This window comes from Eurosta solidaginis, chromosome 5 (genome assembly GCF_040869045.1).
Source record: "Eurosta solidaginis isolate ZX-2024a chromosome 5, ASM4086904v1, whole genome shotgun sequence".
NCBI classification, from domain to species: domain Eukaryota; kingdom Metazoa; phylum Arthropoda; class Insecta; order Diptera; family Tephritidae; genus Eurosta; species Eurosta solidaginis.
In genome coordinates, this window is record NC_090323.1 from 260,354,668 (window position 1) to 260,372,499 (window position 17,832).

At 39.7% G+C, this 17,832-nt stretch overlaps 2 protein-coding genes across 6 annotated transcripts in view; one reads left to right on the forward strand and one right to left on the reverse strand.

Annotated features, from left to right (window-relative positions):
• Nucleotides 1-293, reverse strand: part of LOC137253349 (ribosomal silencing factor RsfS-like protein, 312) — a 196,636-nt gene extending 196,343 nt beyond the window's left edge. The window contains exon 1 of the mRNA XM_067790102.1: nt 288-293. The gene's annotated coding sequence lies outside the window, so the exon portion shown is untranslated. The remainder of the gene's footprint in view (nt 1-287) is intronic.
• Nucleotides 294-8,897: 8,604 nt separating this feature from the next.
• LOC137253350 (cell division cycle 5-related protein-like) lies at nt 8,898-16,236 on the forward strand. 5 transcript variants are annotated; one of them, XR_010953778.1, is made up of 5 exons: nt 8,898-8,934; nt 9,615-9,663; nt 9,725-9,932; nt 13,840-14,224; nt 14,284-16,236. XR_010953778.1 is itself a non-coding variant. In XM_067790105.1 (5 exons), exons 2-4 carry the CDS (start codon nt 9,619-9,621, stop codon nt 13,962-13,964), a joined length of 378 nt encoding a protein of 125 aa, XP_067646206.1. In that variant the 5' UTR covers nt 8,913-9,035; nt 9,615-9,618; the 3' UTR covers nt 13,965-14,224; nt 14,284-16,236. The 5 variants fall into 5 exon arrangements, 2 of the variants coding, with proteins under 2 accessions (XP_067646206.1, XP_067646205.1); XR_010953777.1 differs by having other exon boundaries at nt 8,899-9,035; nt 9,598-9,663; XR_010953779.1 differs by having other exon boundaries at nt 8,912-8,931.
• Nucleotides 16,237-17,832: the final 1,596 nt, after the last annotated feature.

The window sequence follows — 17,832 nt, forward strand, 5'->3', positions numbered from 1 at the left end:
GTTGCGACGCCCGGTGCTTTATCCCACCCTCAAATAACCATGGCCACCGACGCACCTAAATTTCGGTGGCCCCTTTCCTGTATACCTTAGGTGCCCTCTAAAAGAAAGGAGACCTCAGCATTCCCATTTACAATTTAGATTTATTGACAGTTCATACTAATTAATAACTTATGCATTAAATTTTTAGGATTCATCGAGAATTTCTAAGTTTCACATGTGATGCTAGAGTTTGCGTTTATTCCGAATTACATTTACATCGCATACAATTATTCGGATTCAACTCCTTATATGTCTTACAGCCTAGTGGTTTCGTATATAGTGTAGAAAATATTTTGAATGTACTAAATATCTTTTGGTTTTTAATTACTAGTGCAATTACATTAAATTCATTTTTATGTATTTCATTTAATTTGGGGAATTCTTCCTCTTCTTCCTTTTTTTTTTTGTGCAAGGGTTCATTCGCGACGTTATTTGAAAATACAAAAAAAAAAAAAACGTCTGAAACGAGTTTATTGTTCCGGGTTCAAAAGGACATCGCTCCCCAACCCCTGTTGCATCTAGGTTATAACTCTCGCAGAAAGGCCTATGTCGCTAATGTGTAATGCATTACCCATTTACATGGCTTTCGCAGGTAAGTATAAAAAAATTTATGGTTCCGAGTGACACATTCAAATATGTAAGGTATTATATATATACTAGTGACACTATTCTGTAACTCGACTGGAATAAAATTATCTGCAGAACTCACACTTTCATAATTTTGGTTTTCTATTTCTTGACTGTATTGACCTTTCACAAGCTTTACAGAACAATGGTTCTTATTCGCAAGATTGCAGAACGGGTTTTACATTGCACTTATCCGACGGGTCAACAGAGTTAAGAGCACCAAAGTGTCCGAATGCATATACCGTACGTTCGAATCGAGTTACAGAAAGGGGTCTTTAGATTCATTAAGCGTGCTTGGAATGAATTACAAAAATTTGAAACGATAATCTGTAAGTGACGAATTTTATCACTTCACATAGATACATAATACAATTTCACCGAGTTGGAACGGACTCACCCAGTTTCAAACGTTGTTGTTGTAGTTGGTGTTGGTACTGTTGTTGTTGCTGTTGCTGCTGCTGAACCTGCTGCTGCTGAGTGTGCGTATGTTGCTCAGATGTTGCTGGCTGGCGTTAATGAGGTGTGATTATCGTGCCATTAGGTAGAATGTTATAGGGCAATGCTTGGCCATTGGACACCACCCAATATTTGCTCAGCTCGTTTAGATGATGGTTTTGCGTTTGTTGTTGCAATTGTACTTGTTGCAATTGTTGTGTATCATTAATATGTTGCTGTGGTGAAGGGCGCTGTGTTTGTTGATATGTCACTCTAGGAGTGGTACGTCTGGCGTCTTGGCATATGACGGTGCCGGGGTCACTGGATATGGTTGGTGCTATTGCAGTTGGTGTGGATGGAAATGACACCGCTAAGCCAACACCACTATTGCTAAGTTGAGGAACCGTGTATATTACGTGGCAATCGTTGGGAATATTCCAACATTCCCGCGCTCCTCGCATACGCGGAGAAGGCAACGCCGATGCCTTCCAATTACTATTTAGTAGTATTCACGATGTTCGGGAATTTAGCACGTCCTGAGAGTAGGTTAAAACGGTTTCAACGTGGTCACCGGCTAGCTGACTTCGTTTTTAATTGAATTCACTCATTTCGGAGACAATTTTCGGGTTAAAACGTTAAAATGTAAACTTCCCGTATGTAGCTCCTTAGCCTTTCAAAATTTGGCTATGTATATAAGCACGGCTTTGAGGAATTCCGAAAATACGATGAACATATGTAGGGGAGTGTTTTACGATGGCTATAAACCGCCCAAATTTTGATGGTGAACTATCTGTATTTGAGAACGCGCTCGTCAGTTCCACCAACTATATGTGGATGCACTTAAGTATCCTGTAATTTTTCACTTGACCACTTTTTGGTCACGAGGGTTGTGTGCTCTACCGCTTCAGACCGCCAGCAAAAAGGAAAAGAAAGTTTTTTCTTCCTCGGAAACTCGTGGTGGTTTTTTCCTTCCTTCTTTTTTTCTTTTTTTCCGTCTTCTAGTGATGGCCGGTCTGTCTGTTCCCTTCTTTTCCGATATTTTTCATCGCAACCTTTTCCACATCGCTAGGTGTGTTCCCGTGAACACGCTCCCAAGTGGGTCGTAGCCGTAGACCGTAGCAGCAGACCGTAACAAACCTGCTTCGCTTTGAAGACCTGACGATGAAGCGAACAGGAAACCGGATCCTCTGTGGGAAGCCACTGCCAGGGATCTCCGACGACAAGCAACGTGGGGCACGACTCACCCCTGAGATAAGAGTCTCAAAGTCCTACTACGAAGCTAGCCGGGCAACATGGGGCCATCAAAAAAAGTTAAGTCAAATTTGGGAATTAATTCTGTTTCCTAGTTTAAAAGGGCTTTGCGGCAATTAGACATTTGTTATGGAGAACTCGTCAAAACTCCGAAAGGTTTCAGTGGTTATCGCCCCCACAAAAGGCAAGACAAAAAAAAACAGACATTTTGATATGGAGAACTCGTCCAAACTCCGAAAGGCTAGTCCGACCTAAGCGTGGACTGCCAGGGTGTTCACGGTCTTCGGTGAGTACGCGTGTGAACAACCTATGAGGTCATTGCTCGGGGAGAATACTGGGCGAGATGTCCCCGACCGCCAAAACGCCCAAACAAAAAAATTGTAAGTTTAAAAAAAATCTATTTAAAAATTTTGGTAAAAAAAAATAAAAAAAATTACCATTACTCCCGGAAGGGGTGTGATGAGAATGCTGGCATCCCCTTCGAAGGCAGTAGGGCTACAGAAAAAAAAGGAAAAAAAAACACAAACTCATTCATCCTTGTCCCTAGTGCTCCCAACCGCAACGCATAAGGGGGTCTTAAGGACCTGCCTCTGGGACTGGTTGGGGCCACTAGGGTCAATGTCCTACACACACAGGTTAGTCCCAACACACCCAGCCGCAACGCAGAGGCGGTCTCTGGGGACGCGCTAGTGGGACTGGCTGGGGGTGCCGAGGCCTCCCGTCCATTCACCCTGGACACCCCTCCTGCCTCCGCCGCTATGGGTGGAGCGGCTTCAAGGGCCACTCCCCAGACTGGTGGGACAGGGAAGGGTGTCACTTTGAATCCCAGCTCAACCCGTCACAATCCAGGTGGTATTCTATGGTACCACCTGAGACGTGGGATGAGCTGGGGTCCTCATAATACACACACCCACTCACACTAACAACACAAAATTCGGCAAAAAAAAAAAAAATTTAAAAAAAAAACTATTAACTTTAAGCAAAAAAAAATTCAAAACCCAGTTAGCGGACATATATGTACCAAAGCCGACTAACGGACAACATTCCGGGAAAAAAAAACCCACTTACAAAAAAATAAAGTGCGTGCAGCACTGCCTCATCGGGTGAATACAAAATCCCGATAACTTGACGTTCAGTCACGTGGATCCCTCAGCTACTGGAGACGATGATCACCCCGGACACCCTGATCCGCCGAACCATCCCACCGCAACGCAGGTGGCTGCTCCTGCGGCTGCTCACCCCGGACTGGTGGGATGGTCAACTTCACAAGTTGACCAGGAGTGACCCTCGCACCCGGCGCCTCAGGAACCACGTTGGGCGCCATCTGTTATGGTATCGCATTTACAAGTGGAATCAGTAAGGAAGGCGGTCGGCATGATGTGTTGGTGCACAGTGGCTAGTCATTGTCGGCTGGGGCGGGTCCTTGCCAACCTTACTGTTCCTGCGCCATAAACAGAAAAATGTTCCTATCATGCCTATCAAAACGAGCAGCTGTCAAATTCAAAAAAAACCTGGCAGAAGCGCAGAGACCGACTCAAAACGCTTATCAATACAAAATAAAACAACATCCGGCTGAACCGGATGTCACGGACAGACCGTTGACATTCCAAAATTTAAATTCAAATTCAAAAAAAAAAATAAAAAAAACTGACGCAAGAAAAAATTACCGAACCGGACATGACCGGTTACTACTCTGAAAATCAAATTCAAAAAAAAACCGCTGAAAAACCAAACAATAACAAAAAAGCTGAAAAAATTAAAAATAAAAAAGAAAAGGGCCGAATATACATAGGGGGGCGCCGCGGGTGGTGTTGCGACGCCCGGTGCTTTATCCCACCCTCAAATAACCATGGCCACCGACGCACCTAAATTTCGGTGGCCCCTTTCCTGTATACCTTAGGTGCCCTCTAAAAGAAAGGAGACCTCAGCATTCCCATTTACAATTTAGATTTATTGACAGTTCATACTAATTAATAACTTATGCATTAAATTTTTAGGATTCATCGAGAATTTCTAAGTTTCACATGTGATGCTAGAGTTTGCGTTTATTCCGAATTACATTTACATCGCATACAATTATTCGGATTCAACTCCTTATATGTCTTACAGCCTAGTGGTTTCGTATATAGTGTAGAAAATATTTTGAATGTACTAAATATCTTTTGGTTTTTAATTACTAGTGCAATTACATTAAATTCATTTTTATGTATTTCATTTAATTTGGGGAATTCTTCCTCTTCTTCCTTTTTTTTTTTGTGCAAGGGTTCATTCGCGACGTTATTTGAAAATACAAAAAAAAAAAAAACGTCTGAAACGAGTTTATTGTTCCGGGTTCAAAAGGACATCGCTCCCCAACCCCTGTTGCATCTAGGTTATAACTCTCGCAGAAAGGCCTATGTCGCTAATGTGTAATGCATTACCCATTTACATGGCTTTCGCAGGTAAGTATAAAAAAATTTATGGTTCCGAGTGACACATTCAAATATGTAAGGTATTATATATATACTAGTGACACTATTCTGTAACTCGACTGGAATAAAATTATCTGCAGAACTCACACTTTCATAATTTTGGTTTTCTATTTCTTGACTGTATTGACCTTTCACAAGCTTTACAGAACAATGGTTCTTATTCGCAAGATTGCAGAACGGGTTTTACATTGCACTTATCCGACGGGTCAACAGAGTTAAGAGCACCAAAGTGTCCGAATGCATATACCGTACGTTCGAATCGAGTTACAGAAAGGGGTCTTTAGATTCATTAAGCGTGCTTGGAATGAATTACAAAAATTTGAAACGATAATCTGTAAGTGACGAATTTTATCACTTCACATAGATACATAATACAATTTCACCGAGTTGGAACGGACTCACCCAGTTTCAAACGTTGTTGTTGTAGTTGGTGTTGGTACTGTTGTTGTTGCTGTTGCTGCTGCTGAACCTGCTGCTGCTGAGTGTGCGTATGTTGCTCAGATGTTGCTGGCTGGCGTTAATGAGGTGTGATTATCGTGCCATTAGGTAGAATGTTATAGGGCAATGCTTGGCCATTGGACACCACCCAATATTTGCTCAGCTCGTTTAGATGATGGTTTTGCGTTTGTTGTTGCAATTGTACTTGTTGCAATTGTTGTGTATCATTAATATGTTGCTGTGGTGAAGGGCGCTGTGTTTGTTGATATGTCACTCTAGGAGTGGTACGTCTGGCGTCTTGGCATATGACGGTGCCGGGGTCACTGGATATGGTTGGTGCTATTGCAGTTGGTGTGGATGGAAATGACACCGCTAAGCCAACACCACTATTGCTAAGTTGAGGAACCGTGTATATTACGTGGCAATCGTTGGGAATATTCCAACATTCCCGCGCTCCTCGCATACGCGGAGAAGGCAACGCCGATGCCTTCCAATTACTATTTAGTAGTATTCACGATGTTCGGGAATTTAGCACGTCCTGAGAGTAGGTTAAAACGGTTTCAACGTGGTCACCGGCTAGCTGACTTCGTTTTTAATTGAATTCACTCATTTCGGAGACAATTTTCGGGTTAAAACGTTAAAATGTAAACTTCCCGTATGTAGCTCCTTAGCCTTTCAAAATTTGGCTATGTATATAAGCACGGCTTTGAGGAATTCCGAAAATACGATGAACATATGTAGGGGAGTGTTTTACGATGGCTATAAACCGCCCAAATTTTGATGGTGAACTATCTGTATTTGAGAACGCGCTCGTCAGTTCCACCAACTATATGTGGATGCACTTAAGTATCCTGTAATTTTTCACTTGACCACTTTTTGGTCACGAGGGTTGTGTGCTCTACCGCTTCAGACCGCCAGCAAAAAGGAAAAGAAAGTTTTTTCTTCCTCGGAAACTCGTGGTGGTTTTTTCCTTCCTTCTTTTTTTCTTTTTTTCCGTCTTCTAGTGATGGCCGGTCTGTCTGTTCCCTTCTTTTCCGATATTTTTCATCGCAACCTTTTCCACATCGCTAGGTGTGTTCCCGTGAACACGCTCCCAAGTGGGTCGTAGCCGTAGACCGTAGCAGCAGACCGTAACAATTTGAAAGAAATCGTTCAGTGATTCGTCAAATAAGGGTTACTTTAAAATAACGGACGTTAAAAGTTCCCCTCTCACATGAGGAAAAAGGAAATACAACTATTTTTATAACATGAAGATATATAGAAAATTTATTATGGATTGCACTGCGACCGTTGATCTATTGTGCCCTCATCAGATTGCGTCGCGTTCCAGAGGGATATGTTCCACCGTCTCTCCTGATCGATCACGAAATCGACATGAATACAAAATTATGTTTTTTATTTAGTTGAACGGCGATAGAAATTCTTATATTTTTCAAGAAATTCAGGAAACTTCAAGAAGAACCCTAAGTTCTTAATTATTTGTGTTTTGCTTTGACGTTGGCGGTGGGTTGCTTACAGATTGAAGCAATCAAAGCGCGTGTGTTCAAAGTCAGATGTAGACACAACGCAAGTGTCAAAACGACTCAAAAGTCACCTTAAGCTTAGTTGCTTCACGTGTTAGATATCATTATTAATTAAAAACGTTGGATCTCGTAAAAAGCTAAACTTAGGCAAGATACAAACGAGACATAGCTTCGTAGACGCGTACAAAATATGGAATGCAGCTACGATTTTCTACGCCTCAAGATTCCTTATGCTGTACCTAATACGCGTCTATGAAGATACGCCTCGTGTGCATCTTCCATTAGATTATTTTCAAAGAAAAAATGCTCTGTTTTTTAAACTTTGCTAATATCACATAAATGTCTACTACTATGGCTGTCGCTTCCATACTACTATTTCATTATTTAAAAAGAAAATTAATTCTGAAAAATGCAACCTTGTCACATGCGTTCTCAAACACGGTTGCTAAACCATGTTTTCATTTAGGCCCAAAATGCATCGAAAAAAAGACCAGATCTCAAAAAAGAGGACCAAATTTTAGGTTTTTTATTCGTATAAAAACAATTGGGATGTTTCAATGGTTTAATATATACAATTTTAATAAAGTAGAAACTTGTTTTAATTCAAACTGCACAAACAAAAAGAAAATGCACCTTTCACCAACCAAACGTTGTGAACCTAGTTTTGCTTGATTGCAATGGAATAAAGTCCATAGCGCAGTTAGGTTTTATTAAAGAACGGTTAAAAAATTTGCTTTGTGGCAAACTCAGTAAATCGTAAGTAAGACTAAGCAGTGTTGTTAATGCTATTTTTATAGATGTTTACTTTTTCTCTAACAGTTTAAACTTCATACCAGAGCCTAGATTCAGTAAGTGTGAGTTGGATCTCAGACTAAAAATCAAGCGTCTTAAAAGTTTCAACTGTGTAATAATTGAAAACCGATCGAAATATATATCCACTAAAACAAGTCTTTTTTCTGATAAGTCCGTTGTTTCTTCAAAAATTAATGACAATGTGTTTGCCCGAACATTCACCACTTCCCTTTTTAATGCCTTGCCTAAATTATCTACCGGGTGAAATGTCATTGTTCTGCTACATTTTATAGATAGAGCAATTTTCGTGGTAAGAATTCCATTGCAGTAAATTGAAAATTATATGTGGATAATAGATTTGCGGAAAATTTTATTAGCAGTATTTTGAATTTTTGTTTCAGTTTAAGTGAAAAAGAAATAAGCGTCCCAAAACTGTGCCGAAAAAACCAAAATTTAGAAAAAGGGACCAGCGTACCAGCGTACCATATGGGGTTGGAAGGGACCATTTTTGTTCCAAATGGAATAAGTGGTAACCGTGTTCTCAAATGCAAGCTTCCACATCAAAACATATACATATAAGTACTTCGACATTACGAAATACATTGTCGCGTTGTGAGGCAAAATATTGTTGCATAAAACCTTTTTGACCGCCACAATACCACAGATTAAGTATAAAATTTCACAAAAATAATAAAATTTTTCGAGAATCGCACCGAATAATTGCAGTCATTGTTTACGAATTTAGATACAATGAGATTGGCAAATACGAACGTGTATGAAATGTAATGTCAAAACGTATATGCACATGGTTGTATTTCAATACACGAAAATGCTTTAAAAACGCATGAAATTGTTAAATTAGAGTTGAAAAGAAAATGTTAAAAACTTTAATATAAATAAAAAGCTTCTTTTAGTAACAACAAATACGCCCTATATATTCTATTTATACATCAATTGGTAAGGTTTATCTCACTTTAAAATTTAAGCTAAATAATCTAAAGTTTTTTTTTGAAATTGAGTCGAGAACTGTGCGTGTGAATGTGCGAATTTCACCGATCAGCTGTTAGTTGCGCTACTTGGTAAAATTTACAATGTTCGAGACTCTAAAGGCTAAACATCAATACCCTGCAAAAATCGTGTGACCAAAAACGCACACAGACACACGAATTTTTGACAGGGGTGACGATTTGGAATGAAAAATTCTCCAAATGAAATAGCATGTTGACAAATTTAGCCTTCCCACAATGTATCGTGCTCTCTCGCACCTATTATTTTTATAGGGATAGCAAAATACCTCATTTTTGCGTGCAAAAAAATCCGCCATTTCTAATTCAGCAGAGACAGCAAAACATTTGGTGGTCGAAAATTTTTTCAATTTTGAGAGTTTTAAATGGAATATCTCCGGAAAGATTTAAAATTAAGAGGGAGTTCTCCAGATCACATATATATATATTTTAAAGTGCGCAAACTTATAATTTAAAAGTTATTTGGTGTTAAAGTTTGCAAATTTCTATACAAATTTTATATGTGTATACGTATATATATGTGGCAGCACAGCTTTGTAATGTCATCAATAAAATATATGTATATATATATATATATATGTGCATGTTGCTACAAAAGCGCGATTGATTTAATAAAAACATTTATAATAAGTGAAAACAATGCAAAAATGAAATGTGAAATATACAAAAATGCAATTTAAGTTTATCGTTGCCAATTTATATAGATATGAATGTGGATTAAGGTTTTGAAAGATGTGTAAATTGTAATTTAAAGTGCTATAGAAATTTGCTAAATTTGCAAACTTTAACAACAAATAACTTTTAAATTATAAGTTTGCGCACTTTAAAATATATATATTTGTGATCGGGAGAACTCCCTCTTTCATTTGATACCAAGTTTTACCCCGAACTCGGGGGGGTGCTATTCTAAAAATTTCCCAAAGCCTTTAATATACAATGATTTTTGCTGTTTATTTCGACAAAAAATTTTGATTTGATTTTTGTGCTCATCGAAAGAATTCACAATTATATAGCACCATGCCGCGAATTATGATAAAAGGTGGTGTGTGGAGAAACACTGAGGTAAGCATTTGACGCGACTGGTTACTCTTGGCCGTTTATTAACTAAATTGATAACTTTCAGGATGAAATCCTCAAAGCAGCTGTAATGAAATATGGCAAAAACCAGTGGTCACATATTGCATCACTGCTGCACCGCAAATCTGCCAAGCAATGTAAGGCACGCTGGTACGAATGGCTTGATCCTAGCATAAAGAAGACAGAATGGTCACGGGAGGAGGATGAAGAGTTTTTGCATTTTGTTGGTGGTGAACGTTTCAACATTTTCCAAGGTTTGGCATTAATTTCATTTTTATAGTTTATAATTATTTAAAGGTTGCGTTAATGCTAGAACAATGGGAGGGATGGCCTGAAGGTTTATTGTGGCCACATAAATCATTGCCGAGAAGGTCGGGCTGGCACTTTAATGGTGCTGTGTTACCGGAGCGTACCGGATCTGTATCCGGCTAAAGGACCATCACATCGATAACACTCCCCAAAGCCTTCGGGGAGCAACCTTATCGCTACAAAAACAACAACAACATTGTGTCCAAATCCCAAAAAAAAACTATAAAATTTGTGTCAGTGAAATGATAATTATTGCTTTTGGTTGTTAGTTTTGAGGCATCGTCATCGAGTTCCTTCTGACCGTATATGCCGGTTCTTTTGCATTCTTTTACATGCATAAAGTGCCGTTGAAGCCTTCCTCACCCTTTCCTCCACGTTGAGCTTCCATGACAGCTACCTGTCTAGGATCATTCCTAGATATTTTGTGCAAGGTTTCTCCCGTAGGGTCGCCCCTCCTAACTTAGGCCTCGTCGAATTAGGGACCTTGTACCTCTTTGTAAATAAGACCATATGCAACGTCATCTGCGTAAACCGTAAGTTTTTCTGGTCCCTCGTAGAATCCCCTAAGCACTTGGTTAATGACCAGCGTCCACAGCAGAGGTGATAGCACCCCTCCCTGCGGAGTGCCACTGTCCACTAATTTCGTGGCCGCGTACAATCCCCATTGCGATGTAATCTTACTGCAGTTTAACATGCAGTCGATCCATCTGGGTAAGGCTGGATGTACTTTAACGTAATTAAGACCATCAATAATCGCCCATTTAGAAAGCCCCGACAATGCTTAAGAAGACTTCTAGAGCATATTCCTTATATTCCAGGGCTTTTTCTATGCTTATTACCACCCTATGCAATGCGGTGTCTACTGACTTGCCTTTGGTGTACGCCTGTTGTGTTGTGGAGAGCAGCTTTTCATCCACGTTGGACTTTATGTACACATCTATCAGCCTCTCAAAGGTTTGAGCAGAAATGATGTTAAGCTGTTGGGTCTATAATCTTTGGGATACACGTGACCGATCTTCCCCGCCTTTGGTAGGAAAGCTACACTAGCAGTTCTCCAAGAGCGCGGTACATGATTCAGTTTATGCACCCATCGAATATTATTTTAAGCCATCCCACGACCGCCCTACTTGAAACTTGTAGCATGGCCGGACATGTACCATCTGAGCTCGGCGATTTCACCACCACTACGAGATCCTCAGTAGTGTAATTAGGCAGCATATATGAATGCAGCTGTTTCCTTACCATTACTACAGCTCGCACCTGTCCTTCCGTTTGCGCATAGTAAACGCCAAATCCGCGCGCGCTAAGTCCAGAAACCTTTCCTCCCGATGGAAGCCACGGCTCCTGGATCAGCGCGTTAGGAGGAGGAGTTCGCTCGACGCCACTTTACTGTGTTGGAGGTTTATCTGTAGGACTCGCAGCACCAATGGGCTGCTTGTCCCCCTCCAGCATCTTCATCGTGACGTCGTCGTCCTCCCCTAGCCCTTTTGGTTTAGAGTGTTCGAAGCCCCCTTCAGCCTCTTGTACCTGTTGTGCCGGGTGTTCCTCTGTGCGACTCACAGCACCATCCGGCTGTTGGTCCCCTTCTAACACATTCGGGGTGACGTGGGTTACCTCCACCTGTCTTTTTTCCCTTAGGCTTTTGAGGTCCTTTTCGACTTCGCCCACGTCCAGCGTGTTAGGACTTTAATACCCGCGACTTCTTTTCCTGAGTCGCATATAAATTTTGCCTGTACCTAAGGACATTTTTCCAAGCTGCGCGTACAATATATCCTCCGCCTGCTTGTTTATTTGGAAGATGTATAACTGACCTTCCTCCGTAGGCCAAGATACAGTAAGTACCTTCCAATCCTGTGTCGGTATGTTCGGATTCTGATTCTGCAAAAGTCGCAGTGTATCCTCCGACTTCATCACGCATGGTATCCATAATTTAACTTTTGGTACCTTGGGTATTTGCGCTTTATCCACCATCTCAAAACGCGCGTTCGTGGCCTGCCTTTGGAGGTTTGGAACACTTCCTCCAGCCACCGCAAGCTCACGATGTTGTCGCACGCTCTCATCTTCATACCATTATACCATCCCCCGAATCAAAGGTTGGAAGGAGCTTACTTGGTTATTCCCGCATCATCTTAAGCATTAAGCTAATAAGCTTCTTTTCTACAGATCTCCACCTTTCACTAGTCATCTGTTGGAAAGGACTGCTACGATAAACCAGCGCCACAGTCAGTGACTGCTTTGCCACATCACTCATCTCGGGAAAAGCCGGCGTCTTAGTGTTATTTCCCTTTGGCACCTCCGAAAAAGCCCGAGTCTTAGCTCCATCTAGCACCTCCGATAAAGTCGGAGTCTTAGCGTTATCTCCCTTTGGCTTATCTCCTACTTCCATAGTTGGAACTTCCCTTTGACTCGCAGCCTTCGAGGTAGTTGCTACCTCGCTATTGGGACCCATCTGTCTTACAGCTTTGGGCCTACTTGTCTTGTCTATGGGACTGCCCTGCGTCGCGGCTCTGGGACTGGACCCTTTACGCCTCTTGAAAGCAGGCTTGTCGCCTTCCGCCGAACGTTGCCTTTTCATTCTGCCATTCGACGCTTCTTCCTCCTCATACCGGTTGCAGAACCGAGGGTTTCTCGCAGCAAACCTTTTGAACTGCCTTCGACCTACTTCTACCGCCTCATGAGCCCATGCCAAGCGCTCGATCTCCTCTTCTGTTGGGTCCACCACTGCTCCCAAGCGTTGTACAATTTTTAGTACTGCACGGTACTTCGAGAGAGCTCTTTGCTCCGTACCCTTCTCCACTCCTCTACTCCTTTTTCATTTGTGTGCTTCTCCAACACGGAGTTCATTGAATTAGCACTACTCTCGCTCCCGGAGTCCGACGCATCGCTTAATGCGTATTTGTCGTCCTTGGATTGCGGCTCAGTCCTCTTCTTATCATCGTCCTTATGAAAATTAGGTAATGAATCGTTCACCTTGGTCGTACGACCCCCAGCCCGACAAGGCGGGCTCAGCGGTCCAGTATTATATAAGGGGAAAGAACCGTCAGCCACAGCAGCGCCCCTTACTGTGGTAAGGCCATCAATAATTCCCGAGGTGGTCCGGTATCGGGAAGGCTCCGTTCGAATACAGCCGAATTTATCCCCTGGCTACAAATCGTCCAATAGGCACGGTCCGCATAACACCCTGGATTAGGGGTTGGCAGTTCTTGGTCACCGACATCCCGCCGCCCTCCTATGAGGCGAAACGGCGTAGATGCCAGTCCTAAACAGCTCCTCCTCATAGTCGGGCGCTATGGAGATCGGCTAAGCCCTCACACCAACGACGATTTTCGTTACAATTGCTAGTGCATGCTCTCTAAGATGTAGATCCTAATCGAAAGTCACACCCAAAATTTTAGGGTGTAAGACATTCGGTAGGGTAATGCCATATGGTCGATATTTGGCGCGGTCATGTTTTAAATAAGGTCACCGATGATTTGGTTGTGAAAATATCAGGTTTCGCGAGGAGAGATTGGGGAGATAGCTGTTTATTTTATTACAAAGCTCATCGATGTAGGAAACAATAGCATAGGCGTAGAAGCAATAGTGACTCCTGGTGGTAAAGGTAGCTATTGATATGTAGAAGTTAAGCAGAAGTTTGAATATGAGTTTTTTTAAGTTATAGCAAAAAAAGCGCTGAGGATTTTTAATATCTTACCAGGTACCTTCGTACATGTTTCTATTCAAATTCAATTTTCACCAGGACAAAGCCGCTGAGACTTCGCTGTACTTGAACATACAATACGTTACCCCATTTTAGCACAACTATCATTTTTTGATTTTATTAAATTTTATAAAATGTTTCTTCCTCTACAGTTCTATTTCGGTATTGGATGGTAAATATGGCTTTCGCATTTTCTCCATCAATAACTGTGAAAAGGCGGAAGAAATCTATGCGTGTAAATCTCACATATTATCTTGGTCGAGCGTTTCTTCAATAGCTCTCTAGTGGTGATGGTGACAGCAGAGAAACCCAACTGTTTACAAATGTTACACTTCAAAAAGAATCAAAATATCTGCCATTGCGTCTACGGCTCAAATACCCACAGTATATGAATGAATCGATTGCACCTAATTGTCTGCCTAACGGATAGTATGCATATTCATCAAATCGAAAATATTACACCAAACGAACTGGGTCTGAATACTGAAACAGTACACATATTCAAAATAGATGAGGAGGCTGTGATGATGGTATAGGGTGAGTTGTTGAATAACATACGAAAACCACTTTAACCCATCTATATATTTGCATTACAGCTAAAGCTTTACAAACAGCAAAAATTGCTGGCGCCAAGCAATTGGAAAAGGCAGTGAAGCATTCATCACACTGTACGGATGGTGTAAAGTTAGAAACTGCTGTTGTAACAGCTGCCACCGACACAACGGTCATCTCTACTTCGCCGAGTAGCGGCTCGTCCGACTATCTATCGAAGACAGTATAATCATCACAACACAGGTTAGCGATGTGCTTGCACAGGAAAAGATTTCAATTCGAAAACAAAAACCAATTAAGAGAGTTTATTTATTATTAAAGTATTTACTTTTCTTTATATCAACAGTATTAATTTAAGTTGCAATATCACGTACATATATAATAAGGGATGTGATACGATTGCTGTCGGAATTAGATTTGAAACCAATCAATACTCCTGCTAAGGGTTGTAGAATTATTGCTTGAATAATTAGATTTAGAACAATAATAAGTCTTGACTTAATTACAAGTCGTACATTTTTAAGTTCATCAATTACGACAGCAATCGGATTCCACGACACCTTTGAATATTCTTGATCTGAAAAAAGAGTAAACCTAATCTGAATTTCTACTAAGCTTTAAGTTGTAGATTATTCAAATAATTGGAGTTTTTTCTAAAGCTTAAAATTATTTTCTGCTCGCTTAGAAAAGATTTCAATTGGAAAACAAAAACCAATTAAGAGAGTTTATGTTATTATTAAAGTACTTACTTTTCTTTATATCAATTGTATTAATTTAAGTTGCAATATCACGTACATATATAATAAGGGATGTGATACGATTGCTGTCGGAATTAGATTTGAAACCAATCAATACTCCTGCTATGGGTTGCAGAATTATTGCTTGAATGATTAGATTTAGAACAATAATAAGTCTGACTCATTTTACTAGTCGTACATTTTTAAGTTCATCAATTACGACAGCAATCGGATTCCACGACACCTTTGAATATTCTTGATCTGAAAAAAAAAGAGTAAATCTAATCTGAATTTCTAATTAGCTTTAAGTTGTAGATTTAAATTGATTCAAATAATTGGAGTTTTTTCTAAAGCTTAAAATTATTTTCTGTTCGCTTCGAAAAGATTTCAATTGGAAAACGAAAACCAATGAAACCAAACAATACTTCTGCTAAGGGTTGCAGAATTATTGCTGGAATGATTAGATTTAGAACAATAATAAGTCTGACTCAATTACTAATCCTACATTTTTAAATTCATATTTTACTTTACTTTATTACTTTCAAATTCAATTACGACAGCAATCGGATTCCACGACACCTTTGAATATTCTTGATCTGAAAAAAAAGAGTAAATCTAATTTGAATTTCTAATTAGCTTTTAGTTGTAGATTTAAATTGATTCAAATTATTGAAGTTTTTTCTAAAGCTTAAAATTATTTTCTGTTCGCTTGGAAAAGATTTCAATTGGAAAACGAAAACCAATCAAGCGAGTTTATTTATTATTAAAATACTTACTTTTCTTTATATGAACTGTATTAATTTAAGTTACAATTTCATGTGCATATATAATAAGGGATGTCGTGATACGATTGCTGTCGGAATTAGATTTGAAACCAATCAATACTCCTGCTAAGGGTTGCAGAATTATTGCTTGACTGATTAGATTTAGAACAATTATAAGTCTGACTCAATTAATAGTCGTACATTTTTAAATTCTTCAATTACGACAGCAATCGGATCCACGACACCTTTGAATATACTTGATCTGAATTTCTACTAAGCTTTAAGTTGTAGATTATTCAAATAATTGGAGCTTTTTCTAAAGCTTAATATTATTTTTTTGCTCGCTTAGAAGAGATTTCAATTGGAAAACAAAAACCAATTAAGCGAGTTTATTTATTATTAAAGTTCTTCTGTTTTATATGAACTGGATTAATATAAGTTCCAATTTCATGTACATATATAATAATATTGAAAATAATAAATATTGAAAATTCAATTTTTTGGTTCATATTTTATTCATATGGCTGCTCCAGGTAAAGTAAATCTGCAGGTAAAATTCACGTTATATGGCGGTTATATAAATGGTAAAACCGCAGTAAAATTGATTGTCAAATGACTCGAAAATGTAGAGTGAAATGACGGAAAAATGACCGCCATTTGACGAGCATTGTGACGTGTGTGAGCAGCACAGTACTATGCTCACATCCTATAGGTGGGAGCGGAATGCACGATCACATTAATAGGAACGAAACGGAAAATTTGGTCACAAAACCTAATCCGCCCATGCAAAAATGACTATGAATATAACCGCTGCAGAAAGTCACAAAGACCGTAAAATGACTAGTAAAATGACGTGGAGCGTTTTTGCAGGGTAGGAAAGATCGTGTCTGTGTGTTTTCACTCTGTTCTCGAAATCAAAAAAGAAACAGTGGCGTAGTAAGGGGGGTGCGTCAAAAAAAAATTTTTTTTCTCGGGCGCAAGAAAACTTCACACTCGGCCAATTATCACTTATTTGGGAATCTACAAGTAGCGCAGAAGGAGAGTTTGACCAAAGCCACTGGCTGTCCAAGTGTGTAAGGTCGTCGCGGCCTGAGTTTCAGTAAAGAGTAAAAGATCAAAGGTCACCTGAAAACTTAAAGGAATGTTCATATATCCACGATTTGTACTGAAAGCCCAATAATTTTGTTGAACAAGTCCAGGACTTGACCATCTCTCCACGAGTTTGCGTGTACTCTCCCCTATCCACTAGAAATACGAGTCCTAAACTGCACCAATTACTACTGCATCAGCCTGCTCAATATCGCGTGTATGAGCTTTTCGCATATATGCGAATATATATATGAAGATAGTACCGTCAATAAAGACCCAAAGGCTTCGGTGGCCAGGTCAAGTTGTGCAAATTGATGAAGGCAGAACAGAGGAAGGAGGGGATCTCCACTGAGTTGGCAGAGTCACGTGGATAAGAACTAGACCTCCCTTGGTACTCCAAAGTGAATATTTTTGAATATGGTGTTTCATAACATTTTAAAAAATCGGCAAAAGCGTTTGCCGATTCTGTGTGGATTTGGTCTAGGGCCTTCTAATACTTGCCTGGATCAAACGGCTGTGTTGGCAGGTGCCATATAGAGCTTATTGATGCCGAGCCGACATGCCATGTTGCCAAATTTCCAAATAAACATACCAATTTTGCTTATTTTCTTCTATTTTTGCTGAAGTTTGTATCAACAATCTCTTCTTCTTCCATTTTTATGATGAATTTATGAATGAAATTGGTGTACTTAATATGAAATCAATCGTAAAAACGATTTTGTCCATCGACTCGCGCTATGAATAAATCTATAAATTAGACTGTTTGGAAAAATAGTTAAATATGTGGATTTTTACTTCGAGCAAAACAAAAACAAAAAAGAGATGCCAGTATTAAAGCTCATAAAATTTTCTATAAGCATTATTTAACAGTTACCTATACATTGGATTTTACAATTTTTTACTCGAATAACTTTTGAAGGAGTGATCCAATGAAAAAAATTTAGTTAGTTTTTTTTTCAGGGCATGCAATTTTATATGTAAAAATCATGGATCAACTATATGG